The 26,500-nt window shown below is 37.3% G+C and overlaps 1 protein-coding gene across 2 annotated transcripts in view; it reads left to right on the plus strand.

Moving 5' to 3' along the window:
• GBE1 (1,4-alpha-glucan branching enzyme 1) overlaps positions 1 to 26,500 on the plus strand; it is a 134,630-nt gene that overhangs the window by 85,924 nt on the left and 22,206 nt on the right. For both annotated transcript variants that reach the window (XM_081327310.1, XM_081327311.1), the window contains exons 13-14: positions 11,927 to 12,111; positions 12,759 to 12,889. In XM_081327310.1, coding sequence (XP_081183436.1) covers positions 11,927 to 12,111; positions 12,759 to 12,889 — 316 coding nt within the window. The remainder of the gene's footprint in view (positions 1 to 11,926; positions 12,112 to 12,758; positions 12,890 to 26,500) is intronic.

The following is a 26,500-nucleotide window of genomic DNA, read 5'->3' on the forward strand; positions in this document are numbered from 1 at the left end:
ATTAACCTTAAATCCAGAAACCTTCCCATATTGTGTTATTATCTCCATCAGGTCCACAACAGAGTTCTCTGGCTGGGTCACTGTAACAACCAGATCGTCTGCGAATGCTCTCAATCTGTAGTCCTGATCTCCAATTTGAATCCCCTTAATTTTTTCCGAATTCCGAATTTTAACCAATAATATCTCTAATGTTAACACAAATAACAAGGGCGATAACGGACACCCTTGCCTTGTGCCCTTCTCAATATTACATGCTTCTGTCAAGCTATTATTAACTATAATTCGGGCAGTTTGTTTTTGATATAATGCCCTAATCGGTTGTAAAAATTTTTCCCCAAAATCCATTTTATCTAAAACTTTCAACAAAAATTTCCAATTCAATTGATCAAAAGCTTTTTCAGCATCTAAAAAAATTAGCACCGCAGCAATCTGGTTGTTCCTTTCCAAAAACTCTAACACATCAACTATATGCCTCACATTATTTTTCATTTGCCTACCACTAATAAACCCTGTTTGATCCCCATGAATCACCTGTTGCAGAACCCTCATCAGTCTATTAGCCAAAACCTTAGCAAATATTTTGTAATCTGTGTTTAAAAGCGATATTGGTCTATAATTTTTAACTTGAGTAACATCTTGGTCTTCCTTCGGAATCAAAGAGATAAAAGCTGTTCTCCAAGACGGTGGCACCTTTCCCCCCCTCTGGATTGTCTGGAACAGTTCCTTTAACGGTTTTATCATTTCTAATTGTAAATTTTTATAATAGGCCGCAGTCAAGCCATCCGTACCTGGTGCTTTATCCACCTTCAATTCCTTAATTGCTATAAAAATTTCTTCTTCTGTGATCAGTTGATTAATCCCTTCTTTTTGTAATTGCGTAAGAACCGGGATGCTAGCATTTTCCAAATATATATCAATGTCCTTTTCATTAATTTTCTCCTTAGCATATAATTTAGAATAAAAATCCACAAAAGCGTCCTTGATGAGATCCTGTTGAAACACAACCCTTCCTTTATGCTCAATCTTGTCTATATTAGAAGCCCTTTGTTTTTTCCTCAATCTATAAGCTAACCATCTGCCTGGTTTGTTAGCGTTACAAAAAGTGTTATGCCTGGCAAACCGCAGATTGGTTGCCACTTGGTCAGCCATTAATTTATCAAATTGTCCTCTTAACAATTTAATAGCCTCCTTAGTCTTCACATCCTCTGAATTCAAAATCAAAGCCTTTTCTTTTTCCTTTATTTCATTCTCCAATTCTTTCCTCCTAGCTTCCACAGCACGTCTATGTTTGTTGTTCATATATATCAACACCCCTCTCATATATGCCTTGCTAGCATCCCACACCATGTCCATAGAAGTACCTTTGTTCATATTAGTTTCAAAAAAATCCTTCATCCGCTGTTTACATTCTTCCACATTTCTCTGATTTCTAAACAAATTCTCATTTACGCGCCACGAGCGCGTAAATGCCTTGCCTTTCAATCACCCCACAGCCAGATGATTCACAAAGAGACTGTTATGAATGGTATTTAAATCAACTGACTAGTCTAGAAAAACCAACTTAGTCAATATATCAAAAATGTTTTGTTGGCATAAGTTATTCTCTAGAGTGAGCAATACTCTTTGTAAATTAAGAAACAAAAAGGAAAAGTTCTTTTTTTTTAAAAAAAGCATACAGGATCATATAACCAAATGAAAATATTAATAAAAATGCTGAAACTGCAAGGATAGGGTTAGTGATACTAAAGATCAGTATGTTTTGCTATGAGAGTCAAAAATAACAAGAATGGGCTTTTGGGTCATAATTCAAAGTAAAGGGAAATCAGGAAAACATATGTCCTAACTGATAAGCTAAATTATGCTAGAACTTGTTAGTAGACAAAGAAGAAGGGGCAAGCAAAGAACATCCTGGCTTGATAACTTCAAATCTGATGCAAAGTTGAACATCTATCAGTTGAAAGCTGTGCTTGACAGGATAGCATGGAGATCATTTGCCTATAAAGTTACCAAGAGTTGGAGACAACTACCGTATTTTTCGGACCATAAGACGCACCGGACCATAAGACGCACCCAGTTTTTAGAGCAGGAAAACAAGAAAAAAAATATTTCTCCTTCTCTCTCTCTCTCTCTCTTTCTCTTTCTCTCCCTCCCTCTCCCATTGTCCCTTCCTTCCTTCCTTCCAGTCGCCATTAAATGGATTGGACTTCAGGCAATGCTGAGCGTTACTCGAAATACTTTACATGGGTTATTGTTTGAATTATCCTTCACTAATCCCGCAAGATGGGGTACCAGCAACTCTTTATTTTGCATCCCAGAGAAATTACGAGAGAGGATTGCAGCGGGGGTCTTGTAGAGACAAAAACTATGGCTGGGCCGCTAACATGTTTATAAGCAAGCATGGCTTGTGGTTTGTTACCATTGCAGATGTAACCTGAGAATTTTCACTTTGTCTGGAATTAAAGAAACAAAACAAAACCATGGATTCCTTTTTAAAGTTCACTTGGTTGACGGCTTCCTTCCATACTCTTCCCAGCAGAGAAAAGAACATGAAACTTAGCTAACTAGATTAGGGACAGTTTGGGAACTTTTTACCAGTCAGGCCCAACTTACTGAGGCTCATTTGTTTTGCTTGTCACTTAAAACAAACTTGTGGCTCCTTGTGATATGCAGACTTCCTTCTCTCTGAATTGCAGTTCCAGATTGTTTACCAGATGTTAAACGGGATCTCTTCTCAGAAATGCAGCTGGCCCTCTGTTTGCTTTCACTCGTTTTCCCACTGAAAATCTGAGCCACTCACCTTGCTGGTCTTTGTGCAATAGGAAATGGTCCGTGTGTGAAACGGAGTGAGGGAGATTGCCAGAAATGCGAATCGGCCGATCTCGCACTCCTGCAAACTCCCTCACTCGGTTCCAGCTTCCCTTGCTACAAGAGAAAGCAGGCTGAAACGAGGCAGATTGCAGCAGCGCGAGATCAGCCGATTCGCATTCCTGGCAATCTGCCTCTTTCGGTTTCAGCCTGCTTTCTCTTGTAGCAAGGGAAGCTGAAACCGAGCGAGGGAGTTTGCAGGAGAGTGAGATCGGCGTTTCTCAGCACGTGCCGATTCGCGCTCCACTTGCAGAGGTTGGGGCTGGCCATACGGATCACCTTCGGACCATAAGACGCACCCTCATTTTCCCCCCCACTTTTGGGGAAAAAAAGTGCGTCTTATGGTCCGAAAAATACGGTAAATGGTTAAAAACAACAAATTAAAGTATGTGATGCAGGATCCATGCTGATTATGGACAGAGTTTGAAGAAAGTAAAGAGGATTGTTATTTGTAAATATTTTGACATTTTATTGCATTTTTCTTATTGTACTAGTGACAGTTCAGCTCTGCAAAGTGATAACATTTAAAGGACAAAGTAAATAGAGGAAAGTGAATTGGGAGGTCAAATTGAACAATGTTATTTTTCTGGCGTAAATTGCTAATTCATTACTTTCATCACACATATCCAATTTTAAAGGAGTATTTTTTTTCTGTTATTGTGTATTGCACATATCATAGTTTCATATCTGAGTACTTCTCCCTGCTTTTTATTTCTTGAAATTGCAGTTTGTATTTTTTGAAAAGGAAATAATGATCATTTTGTTGTTCAATGAGCCATTAAATATGTAACAATCTAGAATATATAATGTCTTATGTACTTAAATTGATTGCTAGAAATTTTATTCAAAATATTATCAGTTTATATAATTATGGTGTACTTTAAAAGCTATGTTTTATAAATCAACTTTTCTGAACCTACTCATATTGGGAAAAGCAAATTGCAATGAAACATATTTACTACCAGTAAGCATTTTTTTGAAGCTCTGAAGCGAGTCTTTATAATAAGTTTATATTTTGCTTTTGTATGTATTACTGACTTTGTTCATGATACATACTGAAGGATACAAAGCTATTTATCTCAAGCACAAAGAACTTTTCAAGATAGGCATCCTGCCTAGATTTTGATATCATCAATTTATGATCTCAGATTTATGTTCAGAACAGGATTTTTTTATAGACGTCCAAATTTTCATTTCAACTGTGAGTGTTCTAAATAGTGTCTTGATATTTTGGAATAGACAATGTAAGCAAGTCTAATGAAACAAAATATGACTTTTTCATAGTCAGAATCATATTTAATCACAAATTATTTACTCCAGTACCATTGAGCATTTTCTAGTCTTCTCATCTTTTTCTCTATCCAGCGGTTGGTCCTAATTCCCATATTTAGTTTTACACAGTACTGACTATCCATAAAGAGTAGTCACTTGGTAATAGTAGTTGGAATAGGATTAATATACTCGTTACTGTATTTGAAAATTGTTTTAATTAAAAAGAAAAGCTTAAGGTGAAATTGGATCCTTTTTCTCCCTATGGTTTTATCAAATTACATAACATTTTGTTTTATTTTTAGAATTCCAAAATCAGTAGGTCTGTACTAGAGAACTACAGGTAGTCCTCAACTTACAACCACAATTGAGTCCAAAATTATGTTGTTAAGTGAGAAATTTGTAAAGTGAGTTTTGCTGCATTTTATGACTTTTCTTAGCACATTTGTTAAATGAATTACTGAAGTTTTTAAATTAGTAAAATGGTTAAGTGAATCTGGCTTCCCCATTGTCTTTGCTTGCCAGAAGGTTACAAAAGGTGATCACGTGAACATGGGACACTGCAGCCATCATAAATATGAACCAGCTGTCAAGCATCCAAATGTAAATCACGTGACCGTAGGGATGCTGCAACCTCATAAGTGTGAAAAATAGTGCTGTTATAACTTCAAATGGTCACTAAACGAACTGTTGTAAGTTGAGGACCATCTGTATATTCCTCACAATGATCTCATGTTTTGCATGATGTTATTGTCTCTCACCAGTTGACCTTACTGTTCCAAAGGGAGTCCATTTTTCACACCAACTTCAGAGGTAAATGTTGTACACTATCCAAAAATGGTAGATTTATGCACACCTGTTTTTAATCGTAGAACTCAATTATATTTTTTCTATATTTTTAGATTAGAGAAGAATCAGGTTAAAAACATACAGTATATTGTTGAATGGTATCCATATTTAATATGAACAGAGTCAGAGACAGCAAATGAATTTTATAAATAAACACATTCAGTTATTTTATATTTGTGCCATTGTTACAATGGTAATATTTGTGGTGGCTTATTACATAACTTTTATACTATTTGGCAGTGTTAGCCAATTAATTTTACCTCTCATAACATTTAAAAAATGCAGTTTGAACATATGAAAAGGCAACTGCTATCTGAAGCAGGAATTCAGGTAGTCCTCACTTAACAACCATTTGTTTAGTGACCATTTAAAATTATGACAGTGCTGAAAGAAGACACAGTCGGTGCTCAAAGTCACATGGTTGCAATAGAACTCTGGTGATTCCCTCTGGTTTTCTGGGATCTGGCTGACAGAGGTCATTCAGGATCTATTATCAGATAGACCTTTTCCAGTCAATTTCTTTCAGAGTAAAGTGCTGCCTGCTAGACTGATTTCACCCCACACCAGGCAGAATCTCTGCACCAAGCAGCCCGGTAACTCCTGAAGATACTGGCTGAAAATGTCCATAGTGAAAGCCAGCTGGCATTTTGGCATGGGGCACTTGCAACATGGGGTATTTGGAGCCATCCAGGTTGCAAATGACCTGCTGTAAGAGCTATGTGCCAAAAATCCCACTTTGAGCACAGACTTTTTCAGCCGGCATCTCAGAGTGGAAGGGCTGCCTATCAGATGGATTTCACCCCCAAAATCAATCTAGCTGTGTGCACACAGAAGGGAAGAAAACTGCAGCACTGGGCCGGAGAAAAGAAGCTGCAATCACAAAGATCTGAGCTTCTTTTTGGCAGCCAAGTGCTGGAGTTCTCTTCTGAATAAAGAGGGGAGGGAAACTACAGTGCTGGGCTGAAGAAAAGTCTGTGATCATGAAGATCTAACTTCTTTTCTACAACCCAGTGCTACAGTTTCCTTCTGCACATAGAAGGCAGCTCTTTTGGCCCATCTACTTAACCTGCATATTTGCTTAACAACCATGATGGGGAGAGTCATCATTCAGCTAGAGGGTCACATGGACCTAACAACCATAATGACAATTAAAAATTCTGGGCTCAATTGAGATCTTAAATTGAGGAGTAGCTTTCCTAGTATTCCATTTTTGAAAAATGGTTAATAAACAATTTATAATATATTTTTCTAAAAGCAATAAGGAATGATATGACCAAGCATGTTTTTATAACATTAGTATTAAGCACTTATTTTATCATTGTAATTTGCCAGTCTACACTGTAAATTTATGTATTTCTTCTGTGGCCCAACTTGATGTAATTTTGTTGTTGTTGTTGTTAGCTGCGAAGTCGTGTCCGACCCATCGCGACCCTATGGACAACATTCCTCCAGGCCTTCCTGTCCTCTACCATCATCTGGAGTCCATTTAAGCTCACGCCTACTGCTTCAGTGACTCCATCCAGCTACCTCATTCTCTGTCGTCCCCTTCTTCTATTGCCCTCGATCTTTCCCAGCATTAGGCTCTTCTCCAGTGAGTCCTTCCTTCTCATTAGGTGGCCAAAGTATTTGAGTTTTAGCTTCAGGATCTGGCCTTCTAAAGAGCAGTCAGGATTGATCTCCTCTAGGACTGACCTGTTTGATCGCCTTGCAGTCCAAGGGACTCGCAGGAGTCTTCTCCAGCACCAGAGTTCAAAGGCCTCAATTCTTTGGCGCTCAGCCTTTCTTATGGTCCAACTTTCACTGCCATACATTGCAACTGGGAAGACCATAGCCTTGACTATACGCACTTTTGTTGACAGGGTGATGTCTCTGCTTTTTAGTGTGCTGTCTAGATTTGCCATGGCTTTCCTCCCCAGGAGCAAGCGTCTTTTAATTTCTTGGCTACAGTCCCCATCTGCAGTGATCTTGGAGCCCAGGAAAATAAAATCTGTCACTACCTCCATTTCTTCCCCATCTATTTGCCAGGAATTGAGAGGGCCAGATGCCATGATCTTGGTTTTCTTAATGTTAAGTTTCAACCCACGTTTTGCACTCTCCTTCTTCACCCGCAACAAGAGGCTCTTTAGTTCTTCTTCACTTTCTGCCATTAGAGTGGTATCATCTGCGTATCTTAGGTTGTTGATATTTCTTCCGGCAATCTTAATTCCAACTTTTGATTCATCTAGATGTAATTTTAGAGAATGCATTTTCTATTGAAGGCAACAGCGTTCCGTGTGCCTTTGGCGTCTAGTCATGCCGGCCACATGACCACGGAGACGTCCTCGGACAAGCGCTGGCTCTTCGGCTTTGAAACAGAAATGAGCACCGGCCCCTAGAGTCGGAAACGACTAGCACACATGTGCAGGGGAACCTTTACCTTTACCTTATTTTCTATTGAAAACTTAAGTGAGCTTTGTTTGGGTAAATTTAATTTGCTCAGTAGAAACACGTACTCACATGAATTTCATTGTTCATGCAGCACTGTTGTGTTGAATGAATGTATCTGTTACTACTGAAGATCGATCATTTTTTTAGGACCAGAGCCAGGGCCACATGCTTTCTGTATATAAAATGCCAAACACTGTCCTAAGGTAAAAGTATTCATCCCTCAAGTCATGTGGAAGATCTAGACTCTAAGTCACGGGTAGGCAACCTCGGCTCTTTTATAACTCGTGGACTTCAACTCCCAGAATTCCTGAGCCAACATGGCTCAGCTTGGAAACCTCTCCCCCCTTTCCCCTCAGCATAGCTGACTCAGGAATTCTGGGAGTTGAAGTCCATGAGTCATAAAAGAGCCAAGGTTGCCTACCCCTGCTCTAAGTCATTGTAAATACAGTAACTGTAAAACAGAATAGAAAATATTGCAATAGATAAATAACATCTTTTCTGAATTTCTTTTTTTCATGCAGCAGTGCTAATAATACAATGATGAATATACACAACTGCATTTTCCAGGTTTCTGTTTGTATTTATACAAACACAGTGGCATGATTTGACCATCCTAACTAAACAAAGAGTTGCTTTAACTCTTGGGTAAAGTGCAGAAGCCAGTTTTTGCTGTCGGCTCATGGGTTGATCAAGGGGTCATGGGGTTCCATTGTTAAAAAGTCATAGAGATTTATTTGTTTGTTTGTTTGTTTGTTTGTTTGTTTGTTTGTTTATTTATTTATTTATTTGCTGCCAACACAAAATTCCTTTCAGTGAGTTAAACCTTTTTTCCCCCAATATTACAAAAAGTGCAAATAAATAAGCCAGAAAATTTTGGACATAAATACATATACTAATAGAGAAGATTTTAAAGACAACTGAAACAAGAGCTGTATAATTTGGGACTAATGGACAGACAGCTGGAAAATATCATGGAACTTTTTATATTGTCTATATGGCAGTGGGATTTAAGGTGCTGGTACTTACCTTTAAAGCCCTACATGGCTTAGGCCCGGGATACTTGCAGGACCATCTGCTGCCGGGAACGACTTCCCATCGCCCAGTGCGCTCACACAGAGAAGGCCTCCTCAGGGTACCGTCGGCTAGACAATGTCGGCTGGTGACCCCCAGGGTGAGGGCCTTCTCTGTGGGAACGCCAGCCCTATGGAACCAGCTCCCCCCTGAGCTTCGGATGGCCCCAGATCGCCAGTCCTTTCACCACGGCCTCAAAACACTCCTTTTCCACCAGGCTGACCTGGACTGACAGGGATTTTAATTATGTTTTTAATTTTTAACTTTAATTTTTAACTTATTTTAATTTTAATTTATTCTACAGGGCCATTAATTTAATTTTTCTTTTAACTTCTGTATTATTGTATGTTATTGTTGTTAGCCGCCCTGAGTCCTTCGGGAGATAGGGCGGCATATAAATCCCAATAATAAATAAATAAATAAATAAATAAATAAATAAATAAATAAATAAATAAATAAATAAATAAATAAGCTCACAAGTGGAAAGGTTCAGCATTACTCACAATGGAGCAATGGTTGCTGAAGATGAGAGATCTTGCACAGATGGTTAACATTTTTGTTTTGTACTTTTGTCTTTTTTTCCCTTTGTACTCTTTAGTTTATATTTTTGTGATTTTTTATCTTTTTTTAAAAAAAAACCTATAAAAGCATTTATTGTTCTGGATAAAATATACATTTATATTTGTCCATGTATTAATTTGTAGATTTGAAACCTTTTTTTAACTTAAGGGACCTGATCCAGATTTGATAACATACCGTAGATATAATTAGTTTGGGGATGGGGAAGCCAATCATGTTATTTGATGATGTAGGAAAAACTAATGCAAATTTGGATCAGATTAGCATTTTTGATGTTGGGATACCGCCTTTAGAATATTCTTGATGCTTGCAGAGCAACATTTATAAAGATTCATCATTTTGTACAGGCTACAGTAGAAATCATGCATCTTCAAGATAAATAGGTTGCTAATTATTAGTCTGAAAATATATAACTCTGTACTCTTTTAAAGTCAGTATATTCCTCATGCAAGAAACCTATTTTCTAAAGGAGTATACTAATGTCTGCTTGGAAATATACTTCAGGTGAATTTTATATTTTTGGGCTTTACTTCCTGTGTCTTTCCTGTTATAATGGTATTTTAGACAACTCTATCTGTTTTATAATAAATGTGCAGCATAGACCTAGATAAAATTTTGAACTTAGTTATTTATATGCTTACACTTGGTGTTTGTGTGTGTGTAATAGTAGCCTATAAGGATATAAATAATCATGGATTATAATTTTGCATGTCTATTGCTTCATACATATTAATTTATTCATGAAGCTTGACAGCTGTCATTTGGGAAGTTCATTTTTTCAAATTTTTCAATGACAATTTTTAATGGCTCTTTTTAGAGCTAGTCTGTCTGGAGGAGTCTGCAAAAATATCTTGACAGGATTATTTTGCATATTTTTGCACCAAGCTATGAAGGTACCAGATAGCTTTGTTGCTTGTCAATTTTGACACCTCTTTCAGTTTTCTTTGCAGTATAATTAAGTATCTAGTGGATCACCCAGGTTTTGTAGGCACGCTGATAACATTTTTAGATAAACTGTTCTCAATCAGCGGTAACTGCAAGTGAGTTTTGAAATACCTGAAGAATTCTAGGAACAGTCTTCATTTAAATGTACTTTGTACGGATTTTGTACTGACAAAGAACTATATGAAATCATTTCAGTTCTGGATTACAATTATTTTGGTGGATTTTGTGTTACAGTTTTGTAAATAAATCTATTACTTTAAAAACCTGATCACAAAATAAATCCTTTATTGAATCTTTAAATATTCATTTCCTCTCAGGTACCCTTTTATAATGAAACAAACATGTTCTAGCATTGAAAATCTTAGGATATTACAGATGTGGTTTATTGATACACAGAATAAAAACAGTTGACCATTATCTACATTTCTACCTTTCTTATCTTACTGTAGGTTCAGTGTATTGAATTCAATTACAAAAAAATAATTGTAGACTTCAGTATTTGTAGTAGTCTTACTACACATATTTTTGCAGAAAATTTAGCTACACTAGAGCAACATGAGTACGTCATATCTGTCAAATTGTCACCATTAGAACAGGAAAAAATATGGAAATTATTATTGTCTTCCCTAATCTTCAGGTGACTAGGACATTTTTTTAAAACATTCATTTCTGAATTTCTTGTCCCTTTCTTCCTGGTTATCAAATCTGCATCTAAATGGAAGCTTTAGAAAGCTAGGAGAAAGCATCAGTAATCTAGAATACTAATTAAATTTCTAGACAATTAAAAAAAACAACCTTAGATTATGGTCATGTGGTTACCATCAGAGAACTACATAATAAGAGCACAAGAGTTTCCTTTTACTTTACTGTTCCTTTTACTGTTTTTCCTATAGGTATGTAGACTTATTCTTGTTAATATGTACAGTATATTAATTTATCATATAAAAATCTCCACCATTTACTGTACTGTATGGCCTAAACTGGAACACAAATTAATGTTTTGTTTTCGCTACAGTCAAGTGGCAAAATGATACTGTTGTGATGTCATTTTACTTAAAGTTATTATCATGTTATAGGTAAGGCAAGAGATGCTATGCTACCATTTTGAAAAAAATGCAAAATATATTTATAGAAAAACATATAAATCCATGTTTCGTAGCCTGTCAACACAATGATTAGGATAATATATATGACTCCCCTTGAGAGTCAATTTGGTGTAGTGATTAAGGCATCAGCCTACAAACTGGGAGACCATGAGTTCTAGTCCCACCTCAAGAAATAAAGCCAGTTGGCTGACCTTGGCCAGTCACTTTTCCTCAGCCCTAGGAAGAAGGCAAAACCACTCTTGAAAATCCTTCTTATATCAACTGTGTTTGGAACTTCATATCCTACCTCTTCTAGCCTACAAGTCTAAGGTTTTCAACTAGAGAGAATTGCAAAAGACAATATCTGAGCAGATGCTTCTTTTCTTTTTTCATCAAATAGGTGGGGTGACTTTGAGAGTAATAATTATTTCAAACATGTCATGGTCTGCTCAATTTCTTCTATAATCCATTATGTTTCATAGCAAGTCATTTTGATTGATTTACTTCAACTCAAAAAAAAAATCTAATATATAATGACAAATAGGTTGGAGTAATAATTTTTAAATTGCTAGTCATTAAGTTGTTACAATTTTTAAACAGTACATGGTAATTGAGGAGTACAAACTTAGGTAATTTGTTTAGTATCTAGGAGCACAATTTTTTACAGTAAGTACATCGTGGATAGTTTAAAGATTTCAACATTTACATTGTAACAACAGCTTTAAACATTGTTTCAGGGTTTTGTTTTGCAACTATATTTAAATAAGTTTTCCAAGGATATTTACCGAAGATCCATTTATTTTTCATGTCTTTCCATGTTTTTTTTTTTAAATTAGGTAATGAATTTGGACATCCAGAATGGTTAGACTTTCCTAGACAAGGCAATAATGAAAGCTACCATTATGCAAGGAGACAGTTTAATTTAGCTGACGATCACCTTCTTCGCTATAGATTCCTAAATGTGTTTGACAGAGATATGAATAAATTGGAAGAAAAGTTCGGCTGGCTTGCATCACCTCCGGTAAAGTATATATAATTTTTAAATGTTATATAGTAGTTTTCAGCACTATGTACATTCAACACTTTAATCCGAAAGAAATTGCATTTTTTTAAAAAGAAACTTTATTAGATATTGCATACTTAAGACAGTTTCAGACAAATTATTTGTTTTGATTCTAAAATTTTATATTCAAGATAACATTTTCCTCAATTTGATTTATTTGAAAACATGCCCTTAAAAAGCTATCTAGAGCTAAATCCATTCACATTTTTCAACAGGTTTATTGGTTAGATACAACAGTTTGCTTTGCAATAAAAGCAAATGTGAAATACAAAAATGTTTCACTTTCTCACACATTATTGTATTTTTGCTTCTTGTGATCATCAAGAATCTTGTTAACTTTAAACAAAACCATATGCTTACTTGTTCCAGTTCGTAAATGTAATGAATGTTTAATTCAATACAAAAACATATTAAACTTAAGTAATTTAAATTAATGGCACAATGAAGTGTGTTAATGCCTTCTGTTTGCATGATATGCAGAGAGAAACAAAAAGTTCTTCAAGGACACTCACAGAGAGGTTTCCTGGCAAATATTTTTTTGTCTGTATCAAGTTTGTGTACAAATTAAACAGTATATAATGTTACTTTTTTATTATTCCTTGCAGGCCTATGTGAGTGAAAAGCATGAATTAAACAAAGTTATTGCTTATGAAAGGGCAAATCTCCTATTTATATTTAATTTTCATCCATCCCAAAGTTACACAGATTACCGTGTAGGTGTAGAAACACCAGGAAAATATCCTTTTTGCTAGATCTGTTTCACATATTTCATGAATGATAATTTATGGAAAAGAGGATGACATTACCCTCCACTGTTTTTACATTTATTTTGGCATACAGATAGGTCTCAATTAGTTTTTATAATGAATCCCACAAAATAGTCACATTATTCTAGTACACACTATTCAAAGTGATATTTCAATGGAAGACAAGATTGGTTTCAACTTAATGAAAACAGTCGACCATTTTTAAACACATATGTATATGTGTATATGTATATATATATATGTGTGTGTGTGTATGTGTATGTAATATAACTGTAAAACATTAAAAGGGCATACTACAACTTAATTTTTTTTAAATCACTGGGTAGTTATAGAACCAAATCTAAATGTCATTCTTAAAGGTAAGCTTACACTGACAAAAACACCTATATTCTATTTCAAAATATTGTTTAAATCAAATATAGCTAGAAAATAAAGAGAGAAATAGATGATTTATAGATTCAGATAGTATAGGACTGTCTTTGGTAAAGGGTTCAAATCCCGGCTGGTACCTACCTTACCAGTAGAGGTTCTTGGACAAGAGACCCCTTAGGTGTCATCTATCTCAAGTATGAGAATAACATGAACTAGGAGAAGTCATGCTGATTTGGACACTCCAAATTAACCAGGTCCACATCAAATGTTAGGCAACCAAAACAATCTGACAAAAAGTGGTCTACTGGAACAAGAGAACCTAGAATTCATCAACCATCGTCCACAGTTTTGTCTTATGCTTACAGTAAGGTATAATATTAGATGAGATTCAGAAAGCAAAAAACTGTTTCAAAGGGCACAGCGGCATAAAAGTAGCATCTATAGTCAGTTCCTTGATTAGGCTGATGCTTAGTGCTTGATTGTCTATCTGAGCATGCAGTTCCTTAATTAGGGTATTATTTAGCGATAGCACATAGACTTACAATACATACCTTCCCATAATGCCTTATATAGCACTCTCTGACCAGTTTACAATGTCAGTATATTGCCCCTAACAATCTGGGTCCTCATTTTACCAACCTGAAGGATGAAAGGCTGAGTCAACCTTGAGCACTGTCAGGATGAACTCCAGGCTGTGGGCACAGTTTGTCTGCAATACTGCATTCTAACTATAATTTCACCAGGGCACCTCCTTATTTACTGCTAGATTGTTTGTCAGTCCTGTCCCAAAGATGCTTTTTCACAAGGCAACTGGACTTTCTTTTTCTCTTTGAAGATGTTTTGCTTCTCATCCAATAAGCTTCTTCAGCTCTGACTGGATGGTAGGAAATGGAAGGATTTATACTTCTTGCAGACAGCTGGTCATTTGCATTCTTTTAGAGAATCATTGGTACCACCTGAAGGCTTATCTATATCATCAGGGTCACCTTACTGGTGCAAATGGGTGTGGAGCTTTCTTGGAAGTATTGAAAGGACTGTGTTGTAGACTGAAGATAGATGATGTACCCCTTCCCCTCTGTTGAGAGAGGGCTGTTCAATTTTGATATAGATGGCCTCTTTGGCCACACTTTCAAAGACAGCAAAGCCCACAGTTCGGACAGAGAGGACCGCTGGTTTGGAGAGGGGTCAAAGAGGCCATCTATGTCAAAATTGAACAGTTCCAAGAAGGCTCCACTCCCATTTTCACTACTACTTCCATTCTCCACCATCTAATCAGAGCTGAAAAAGCTTCTTGGATGAGAAGCAAAACGTCTTCAAAGAGAGGGGAAAAAAGAAAGTCCAGTTGCCTCGTGAAAAAGCACCTTTGGGACAACCATTACCTGGATGACTGAGAATCTCCATAAATATTTGTCAGTCCTGGTGTTAATCCCTGCTTATCTGGATGTTGATTGCTGGTGAGCTTATATTCTCTTTTTTTTCCTGCTTTTGTTTCATTTTTAGTTTATTATCTCTTTTGAAAGGTGTGTAAATGTTGTTTATGTACCTGTTGATTGCTAACTTTTCTGAACTTTTCTGAAGTTTCCAGGAATTATTTCATATTTTTGAATTTAGCTTAGTCTATGCTGGTACCAGCCAAAATGATGGAAGTTGTCAAGTCTGAATCCAAAGAGGGCTCAAAGAGTAGGTGAGGTTTAGGAATCCTATTTCCCCCGAAGTCCTTGTGCTATTGGTTCAGAAGACTGGCAGCTATTCTTGCCTTGTTGATTTTCAAGTTTGGTAGCTATTCATGGGACTTGGAAAGGAATTTTCCATGTGTCTAGGCCAAACTTCTTTTGTCCGGTTCATGTGACATTTTTTTATTTGTTTCCTTGGCTACTTGGTTCCTTCTTAACTACTTCCTCTAAGGGACCTTTTTAGATAAGATTCCTGGCTTTTGTTTACCCTCCTTATGTGCCAGCTTTATTTTTAGGTATGGCAGCTTCAGCCTGGTCTCACAGAAACAACTAGATAGCAGTAGTAGGCCAAGGGCCAAATATAATTGAGGAAAATATGTTGAAGGTCCATGAGAGTTGTTGGTGGAATTATAGTCCAAAATTAATGATACCACCTACCACATATATAAAATTTAAATTCTTGTTCCTACATATACCACCCATTCATGCATACCCTTTAAAAATCAAATTTTAAAAGAGTATTTATTGGGAAATGTACTGGAAGTATGATGACACTGAGAAACAAATATTTAAAAAATCCAGAGGAAAGAGCCCCTCCTATCAGTTACAAATAAACAACATAAATGCCATGTTCATATAGATCTTAAAATAATTTCTATTATCTCTGGAGATTGTTAGCCTAAATCTGCATGAGAATGATTTAATTGAGATGAATTGAGTATTAGGAGTGGATAGCTAATATCTTTCCTCTCTAGCTTTAATACCCACGTGTATGTCTCATAAACAAGTGGAACTTTAAAAAAAAGGTTATGTGGACACCGATGGAAGATAGAACATAGCATATGGAATAATAGGGTCGGAAGGGACCGTGGAAGTCTTCTAGACTGAGTCCCTGTCCAAGCAGGAGACTACACTATTCTGGACAAACTCTGTTCTTGAAAACCTCCAATAATGGAGCACCCACATCTTTCAGAGCTAAGCCATTCCATTGATGAATTGTTCTCATTGTCAGGAATTTTATTCTTAGTTCTAGATTGGATATTTTATGATATTTAAGGATATTTTAAGATATTGCTGGAACAGAGTAAAGTGCTACTCTTTAATAGCCTAGGCAAAGGAAAGGTGGAAAGCACTAAGGACTCAATAATTAGGACTAGAAAAGAAAAATACGTTGAGTTGGTAACCCATTTGTAGTGTCCTGTTGACAAATCAACAGCAAAAAGAATATAGTTCAGTATGATTCTGTCTGGTTTATATACATCAAACTGTGATGTTTACATTGGTTGATAATTCAGAAGAATGTCCAGTGAAATGTGTAAGTAAGTTATTCATTGACTACTAGGTAGACTCTTTTCTTTTATCCTAATACGTGTAAAGATGCAATATGCTTAATTTGCATATTGTATATAAAGCATGAAAACAATTTAACAGGTTGAGCAAAGATGTACTAATGCAGACTCACACAAGAATGGAAGAATATGTCAGTTCGATAGCAATGTAAATAGGGATTGATATGCCCTGAAATCTTGGGAAGATTAACATCAACATTCAGATAACATCCGTCTTTAAAAAAACAAATTAAAGTTCCCTGACATTTGTAAGATGCACCTAGAGCTTCTAATGAGCAAACAAGGTCACTTGGAATGAGTCACTAGAGAGTGATTGCCCGCGGCAAAAATGTCTCTTTGAGCTGCTTGCTTGTTCGTGCTTTGAAGTGCGCTTATGTAAGTGTCCTGGTTATTAGAATTCAATCTTTACATAAAATGAAGACAAATAATTTAACTTAGGATCACGAAATGCCAACTTTCATCTAGATGCTTAATCTGTTACAGCCAATGCTATTAAAATGTGAATGTTTTCGCAGTATTATTCAAATACCCTTCCCCCTTTTTTAATAGGAAAATAATAATAATAATAATAATTATTATTATTATTATTATTATTATTATTATTATTATTATTATTATTATTATTATTATTATTATTATTATTGGTAGTGAACACTGATTATTAGTTTGTAATTAGTAATGTACAATCACAAGTACAAAACTGTACAAATATAAGAGTAACCCTTAGGATTTTCTGAAAAGTGCAATATTTGCATACTTTCTTTGAACAATGTTTTCATCTCCTCTTCCTTCTCGTAATCCAATATATGTGATTCTCCAGAAAACACATTAAACATTATAGGCTCCTGTGGCTTCAACATAAAGTTGAGGCAACTTCATATAAATCTCTCCAATACCTACAAATTGATAAGAGATGTAACTCCAAGCCAAATATTTTATACTTCTTTGCATATTACTATAGTATCAGTCAATATTGCTGTTATATCAGTCAAAGACTAATATAAGAGCAATATTATCTTTGCTCTTTACTCCACTCTCTTTGCTACAAAACTCTAAACATTTATACTTGCAAAAGACAAGAGGATATACATGAAAACTGGGAGCTGCTGGAGAAATCCTTAAGTAATTAATCCTCAGTTTCATAGAGGAAAAGCAAATTGATATAAATCAAATAAAATTGATTAAACTCATTTAGGGGTTTTTTTGGTTCAGTTTTTTGTTTGCCACAATCAGTTCAGCCTTTGACTGTTTAAAAACAATGATAAAATGTTTTTCTTCAACTTCCCTTCAGCTATCCAAGAAAGGTTTATATAGAAGAAAAAAGGTAACTATTTTTCCCCCAGAAATTAGGTAGGGAGAAAACACTGGAGTAATTATGTATTTTTCTACATACATAAGCAATTGAATATATGTACATAAATAGCCTCTATTCACACTTCAAACCATAATTGTGTGAAGCAATAGGTTTCTAGTGCCATTGTATGCATACTAGTTATGATTTTATCTTGTTCATATATTGAAGCCTAACTCTTGTCTTCTTTTCAAAACTTTAACTTTCACAAGAAGCTGATTTTAATTTAATGTTTAATTTAATTAAGGAAAATTATTTTTTAAGTCTAAAATTTAGTTTGAATTTACAGTCACAGACCAGCAATAAAAGCCTTACTTCAGTAGCTGATGATAAAAGTTGTTTTATCCTCTCATATAACTTGTAAAATGAAAATATCAGGCTGGCTCTTCCCAGAGAAATAATGTTGCCACCTAGTTGTTACTGAAGCACCTTTAACTACTCTTGCTTCACTGAGTAACAAGAATTTTCTTGTATGTAGAAAAATGAATGGTTGGGCATATCATTGAGTATCATAGTTAGGACGTAAGCTGATGTCATTTCGTGTATTGTGTTGCAGGTAGTTTGGCTTAGAACGGGTGTCAAACTGCCAGAAGCCGTGGCCACCCCAGTTCTGGCAAGGGGAAAAAGTCACAATAAGTCACGACATCACGTGATGCGGCGAGCTTGACACCCCTGGCTTAGAAAATAAGACTACTTTATCTATAATAGACAAGAGCAATTGCTTTTTTAAATAGCCCGATAAATGTTTATATAAACCAGTCCATAGAGCATGGATAGTAGCTTATTTTTTCACAAAATCTTTGATAAATGCTATTGCTTTTGCAATAATCCTCCTCAGAATTTCTAAAATAATCATGCCACATCATGATCTTCATGAATAATTATTACTCATGAATATAATTATTATATTTGGTATATGAGAAGTTGGTTTTGAGTTCTTTTTCTATGGTCTAAATATATCTAGAGATGCTTCATGTGACATTAAGCCTGCATCAATTCTTTTTAAAAATAAGAATTTGCTCAGAAATATACTAAAAATACAGTAATTAACTGTGAGATATGATAAATAATCCCAGATTCTCACTTTAATATCACTGCATTAAGGGTCATTGGTTCTGCTATCTTGGTAGTGACAACAATACAGCTAACACATTTGCTTCCAAACTGATCACATTAATATAACTTTTGTTGCGTGAGCTAATATAGGAGGTTAAAATATCCAAGTTATAAAAGTAAGGGTTTTTTGTTCTTAAACAGATACTGTTTTTTTTTTCTTAAACCGATACTGCACGTATCATGCATATATATATATATATATATATATATATATATATATATATATATATATATATATATATATATATATATATATATATATATATATATATATATATATATATATATATATATATATATATATATATATATATATATATACACACACATATATATACATATATATATATATTTAGAACTTAATGTAAACAAGAGGAGGCATTATTAGTCTTACATTCATAAACCACAATGAGATAGATGATGTGTTTATTGGTACTGTATTGAAAAAGTCATCAGAGATAAAATTACAGGTATAGGTTTCTGTGAGGTTTGTGATAAAATTAGGAATCATTTTTCAGATGATATATGTGGAGTTTTTCATTGTTCTAGTTCAGGCTTTGGCAGTGCTTTTTTGTAAAAAAAAAAAAAAAGGTGCCAGAACTCACATCTTGTTAATCTTTTATTTAAAAAATTATATATTCAGTTCTTAACATAAATTTAATTTATTGTATTTAAGGCAAATGTTCATAGTAAATTCCAAAGTTTTGTCCAATTCTCATCCAGCAAATCTTCTCGACTCCTTTCCTTGCTGTTAGTATCTATGGCTGAATGTCATCCTCTGAGTAACCACAGATCAACGTACTTTGAAGGATCAAAAAGTCTCAGAGGTGGTCCAACAAGTTTGATGAACAAAAGTGCTGAAATTGTCTTAGTCTTCAGCGAAGCTCTTGCTGGGGTGGCAATTAGATTCATCTGCAAAAACCGACATTCACATTCACTTGAAGAAATGGGAATGGTATGCAGAGTCCGTATCAAATGCAACAGTTTTTCTAATTTTCACTTCTCCAAATGTCAGTTGAGTATTAACATCTTCAGGCCAATTATTTTGATCAAGTATGTGAGACCAATGTGCCAACTCATCGTCTTTGCTATCAAGCAATCTTTTTTCGATTGACTCTTTCAATTTTGTATAAAATGTACTTGGGTCAACGGGAGGATTCTTTCTTGAATCTTGAATCTTTTTCGTGAAGTAAAACTCATGTACAGCAGCAACAGCACATTTATAATAGGGCCCAAAGTTCTGCCTTCTTTCTTCAGAAACTTGTACCAGTATCTTTATTTTCTTATTTGCCTTGTACAGGTTCGTGTTGTGGTCCTGTAGGTCCAAACTTAATTCTGATAATTCTTGGAGAGTGTCACACATCAATCCTAGGTCCAATAAAAATTCTGTAGATGTGATTTTTCTTTTCAAGCCATCATATCATTTTTATCTCTTGTAGGATCATGCATTGCTTCTTCAAAATGATACACAAGGGATTCAAAATTATTTCACACAGCCAAAACTGTACGCAAACTAGATGACACCCATTGGGTAGTTAAAATGCTTCCAATTTTCAGCAGCTCAGCCCCCATTAATTCTGCATATAAATATAATTCTCTACTATTCTTTGCTGAAGCATGGTATATGATGTAAAGTTTGTCAATAAATGATTTGAATCTATTCCTGAAGTTTCCTTGACAGTATCACCTACTGATAATTCTAGCCTGTGATTAGCACAATGCCAAACTATAATAGAAGGAAAACATTCTGACAGCAATTTCTGACAGATTTGGCCTGTTCGGTAAATCCCCTCACTAGGTTCTTGTCCACGTACGGCTGCATCTTCTCCATTTCAAGGGGGAACATAGCGTACATTCTTGGTTGTCGGAGTTTGGCTCCTGGTAACAGTTTGATAGAGCAATCATTGGGTCGGTGGGGAGGCTGGGTGTCACATTCTTTCTCACTAAATACCTCTGCTAGGTCCCGGTACTTGCTGGGGATGAGTGACTCGCCTGGCTGAGACAAGGCAGCTATTTGCGCTACCTCACTGAGTGGGCTAAGTTCTCCTATAATGTCTGTCAAGTTAAGGGGGGACCTTGGGTCCTATAGGTAACCTCACAGTCCTCATTCCCTTCTACCACCAGATAAACGGCTTCCATTTGTCTAACCAGGCTAGCCCTAGGATCATGGCCTCAGTCATTTTCAGAGCCACCATGAAACGAATGAACTCCCAGTACTCATCTATTGCTAAGTGTAGGGGGTTACTCAATTGCGTGACTAAAGTTCCTCCCATTAGGGAGCCATCGGCTTGCTCAAACCTCATGGGTTTTGAGAGCAGCCTTGCTCATATACCCATTTTCAGGGCAAGTGACAAGCTAATAATGCACCGGGAGCATCCAGAGTCCACTAGTACTTTCAAATCTACCTGTGCCTCTGTCTTAGGGATTATGAGTTTGGCAGGTAGTGAAAAAGGTGGAACGTGTCGACTCAGCATTAGGTTGTTCTCTCCTTCGTCCAGGTTCGCCTGGTGCGCCAGTTGCGGCCCTATCTAAGCCGGGATGATCTATGCACGGTCACTCATGCGCTCGTGACCTCTCGACTAGACTACTGCAACGCTCTCTACATGGGGCTGCCCTTGAGGACCACCCGGAAGCTCCAACTGGTACAGAATGCAGCCGCGAGAGTTGTGTTGGGAGTCTCCCGATACTCCCACGTTACACCTCTGCTCTGCGAGCTGCATTGGTTACCGGTTGCCTTCCGGGTGAGATTCAAGGTACTAGTAATGGTATTCAAAGCCCTACATGGCAGGGGCCCGGAGTACCTGAGGGAACACCTGCTGCCGGCATCGACTTCCCTCCGCCCTGTGCGTTCCCACAGAGAGGGCCTCCTCAGGGTGCCACCGGTCAGAGAATGTCGACTGGTGGCCCCCAGGGGGAGGGCCTTCTCTGTGGGCGCCCCGGAGCTATGGAATCAGCTACCGGTTGAGCTCCGGACGGTGCCCGACCTTCGCTCCTTTCGCCGCGAGCTAAAAACATACTTTTTTGAACAAGCTGGCCTGGCCTGATGAAGGGATTGGGGGGGGGTTGTTATGGTTATTTTATTGAGTTTTAAAGATGTATTTTAGTATGTGGGCATTTATTTAATCTTGTTTTAACTTTTGTAATCTGTATTTTTATTCTTGCCCTGTTCACCGCCCTGAATCCTTCGGGAGAAGGGCGGTATAGAAATCGTATTAAATAAATAAATAAATCACTGTTGTAGGAGGGTAGAGCGGCAGCCGGTCCGGCTTGGGTCTTGTCACTCTCCTGCATGGGGGATATGACTTGGGCAATGAATTCCTGCACGATCCAGTTGGATTTCTCTTTCACTGGCTGCTTGGCTGGTTTCTCACTGGTGGTCCCGGTCTATTCTGCTGTTGAGGGTAAGGGACTAGGCAACTCGCTGCTCGATGTCACTGTTGTCCACATCTGAACTACTTGATCAGTGGGCCTGCAGGTGGCCTGGGATTTTCAGTAGCTGCGACAGTTGGATGCTTTCGGGGGGGGTGGCTGCCGTTTGGATTGATCTGGCCTCGGCTTCTTGTGGAGGTGGCTTCTTATAGCCAGCAAGCTGGATGTCCAGTCTTACTGCTGCCTGGTACAATTCTTACAACTGATTAGGGACTGTTCGATAGCCCCAAGCCTGGGAGAGATGGTCATGTAGTCCCTCCTTGAAGTGATGAACTGGGGATTGGTCGGGCCACCTCTCTATTTGGCCAGCTATCTTGCAAAACTCTCATATGTATTCCAGTGCAGGCCTCCCAGTGGTTGTTGCATGTTCGGGGCTGTTGCCACACCCACAGCTGTTGCTACATTGCCGGTGGTTGTGGTATCCCCAATTGCTGTATGACTCCCAATGGTCTCATCAGCTGCTGAAATTGCAACCCCAGTTGCTGCAGGCCTTCCAGTGGTTGCTGCATGTGTGGGGGCTGTTGCCAGCCCCATTGCTGCTGATCTGTGGGTGGTTGTGGCATCTCCAGTTGTTGTAGGCCTCCCTGTGGCCCTGGAGGTGGGTGTTGCTGGATCCCCATCGCTTGCAGGCCCCTCAGCAGTTGCTGCACATTCGGAGACTGGCTGCCATACTCCCAGTGGTTGCTGACTCCCTGGTGGATGCATCATCCCCAGCTGCTGCAAGGCCCCCATCTGTTGCTGCACATTCAGGGGCTGCGGCCACCCCGAATGCAGTTGCTTGCACCGCCAGTGACTATTGGCCTCCCATATGTGGGGACTGCGACATCTTCTATTGCTGCCTGGGCCCCAAGCTGGGTGGCCAGTAAGCACGTCAATCCAGGCTTTTGTTGTCCCGGTGATGGCTCGGGCTCTTGGAGGAGTGATCTGGGCCTTTGGAGGAGTGATGACTGGAGCTGTCTCTCCCTGTGGGGCTGGAGGCCATGGTAGGTGGCTTCGAGGACGGGCAAGCTGCTTGACCTGCTCAGGTGGGACTGGGACTTCCCCTTGGCATGAGTTGGTGGCTGCCTTGCTGATCATCATAATCGCTCGTGTATGCAGAAAGGGAGGGTTGTTCTCCACTTTTCATTCTCTAGCTCCTCAAATCTTTCCACCAACTTCTCCACTGATTGACTATGGACTGCAGACAGGTACTTCCACTCACCCAAGTCCTCAGGGGTTGTCAATTTTCTCCACTGGTCCAGGGAATGCGACTTGCGGGAAGCCCCTCTTTGCAGCTCGACCTTGTCCACCTTCGAAGCACTTGATTGTGGCAAGGCCATCTAAAGGTGTCTAGAGTCTCCACTGGGTAAGGTCCATTCCAGTGACCAGATCAGCTCTCCTCGCGGCTTGGGTCTTGGCCCCATCTGAGAGACCTGAAAAAGTTCCTTCTCCACCAGCACACTGGCCTGCGCTCCCTCCTCTGAGGTAGCAGCCACTGACAAGGTGCTAGTTTCAGGCACCTTGGGTTCCCATAGCTGAGTTATTATTGTTATGACTAACTGGACTCTCATCCACATTCCCCCTCCCAGGATCAACTAATTATAAAAGCAGTAGAGGAAAATGGCTGCATTTCCTCTGTTGTCAAAGCCTATCTTCTGGAGTATTGGCTATTCCTGCCAGCTTGGTGTCGTCTGCAAATTTGATGAGTTCCCCATCTATCCCCTCATCCAAATCATTAATGAAGATATTGAAGAGCACTGGGCCCAGAACAGAGCCCTGGGGCACCCCACTACACACTTCCTTCCATGTAGATGCTGTTCCATTGAGGACCACACACTGAGTACGGCCTGTCAGCCAGCTACGAATCCATCTGGTGGATTCTATCTAATGCTATCTAACCCACATTTTTCTATCTTATCAAGTAGTAGGTTGTGATCTACTTTATCAAATGCCTTACTGAAGTCCAAGTAAATTATATCTACAGCATTCCTCTGGTCCACTAGTTTTGTCACTTGGTCAAAGAATGTAATAAGATTTGTCTGGCATGATCTGTTTTTGACAAACCCATGTTGACTTCTTCTAAGTTTAGATTATGTTGCCTATTTCAAAGTGCACAGAGGCATTTTAAAGCCTAGGTACTTCACTATGGAATAATTTGACATAGGTAAAGTCATATGTCATCACACATTGAAAAATGGTGAAATTTTTTTATATGTCTGAATATGTTGATATAGGTGCAGTGAGGCAGTGAAAAATCCAAATTGAACTTAAATGCAAATACCACACCTCAGTCCTTCTGTGTAATATTAATACAAATCTAAACATTTCCGTGGTTGATAGAATATCTAACCATGAATATCACAGACAAGAAAAACCAAATGCAAAGCATTCATTTTTGTAATTAATAGTTAACTAAAATCTTCATTCGTACCATATGAGAGGATGTCAAAACAGTAATATGAACTCTGATGGATGAAAAATTAGCTCTGGGCATATATGAGCAGAAGACTATATGTGTACATATGTAATATGTGACTTTCCTTAGTGGTATCACAACAAGTGCAGAGCCTTGCTGCTATAACAGAGAGCAATTGATAACTATAACCGGGGGGGGGGGGGCTCTTGTTTGATCCTTTCATGCTTTTTATTGAAAGAAAATTACACAAAACAGAAAATAAAGCAAGCTCAAAAAAAGCAAAGAAGACAGAAGAATAAACATTAGTCTATACTCCCCAAGTTTCTAAGCTTTATGTATGGATTTGAGATAGCAGATACTACTTTCTTAATGTCAGTGAGGTAAGGAATCTCCCTTATGAATAAGGAATATTGTGCTAAATTTGAACCCACTGAACATAATTTGAATTCTTAATTATATGAATGAATTGTCTTAGTTGCAAAGGCATGAAAAGGCTGTTTCAAATTTGGTATGCCATTATGCTGTTTTCATACTGCATAACTTGCTTGATCATAGGATTCTTAATAGCTTTATGTAAATGAAGACAATATTTTTGATGTATTCAGCCAATGGAACTGGGAGGGTTTGAAGCAAAAAATAAAATAAAATTGGAAGAATGATCAGTTTCATTTGCTATAATTAAACTGACTCTAAGCAATGTAGACTCCAGAAATTGAATAAGGATCAAAAATACATAATAGATAAGATAGATGAGATGACTTTCATTGTCGTATTTTTCTGTGAACACACTGGCACACATTAAAAGTAAAATTCTGTTGCCCACTCTCAAACAAATATATATATACATACATACACACACACACACACACACACACACACACATATATATATATATATATATATATATATATATATATATATATATATATATATATATATATATATACATACCCATACCCATACCTACACGTACACACACTGTGTACGTACGTACATACACACACACACACACACATCCATTTTGAATAATAGTGGTAAGAGGATTTACATTAAAAGTAAAATTCTGTTGCCCACTCTCAAACAAATATATATATACATACATACACACACATACATATATATATATATATATATATATATATATATATATATATATATATATATATATATATATATATATACATACCCATACCCATACCCATACCTACACGTACACACACTGTGTACACACACATCCATTTTGAATAATAGTGGTAAGAGAAAACTTGAGAGTTCACAAGGTTGTTACTATATGGAACAAATCTGTGACTGAATCTCTATGTTCTGCTTCAAATACTATGAAGCCTCGTCCCAGAAGGTAACAAGGAAAACTGGTCATGGAGAGGATGTATAGCATCCCTGACAATATTGTGGACCCTGATCATTAGTAACAATAATTAAGGAAAAACTTTCCAATATAGTCTAAGGAAATACTCTTTAAGCATAAACATTTTGAGTTGGCAAATCTCAAATATAAAAAGGTCATATAATCCATGCATTGCATTTGGACCAGCTATATTTTCTAGATTATTTGCAAGGGCACTTCCATGTAGACTGTTCTGCAGTAATCCAAGCAATAAATGACCAAAGCATAAGTGACCGTCCACAGAGCCTCTTGATCCAGGAATGGCCATAATTGGTACACCAGATATAGAAATCATCTAACTGTGAGGAAGACCTTCAAGTCCAAAAGGTCCTCCAGCTTATGATTAAATTCAAAACCAGCAGCATCTATAACCAACAATGAAATACTCAGATGGTTTCCAAACCCAAAGCAACTCCATCTTGCTAGAATTGAACCTACATCATGAGAAAAAGAAAAGAACATCCTTTTTGAGTTCTGTGGTTATACGTAC

This window comes from Vipera berus (assembly GCF_964194415.1).
Source record: "Vipera berus genome assembly, chromosome: 4".
Classification (NCBI taxonomy): Eukaryota; Metazoa; Chordata; class Lepidosauria; order Squamata; family Viperidae; genus Vipera; species Vipera berus.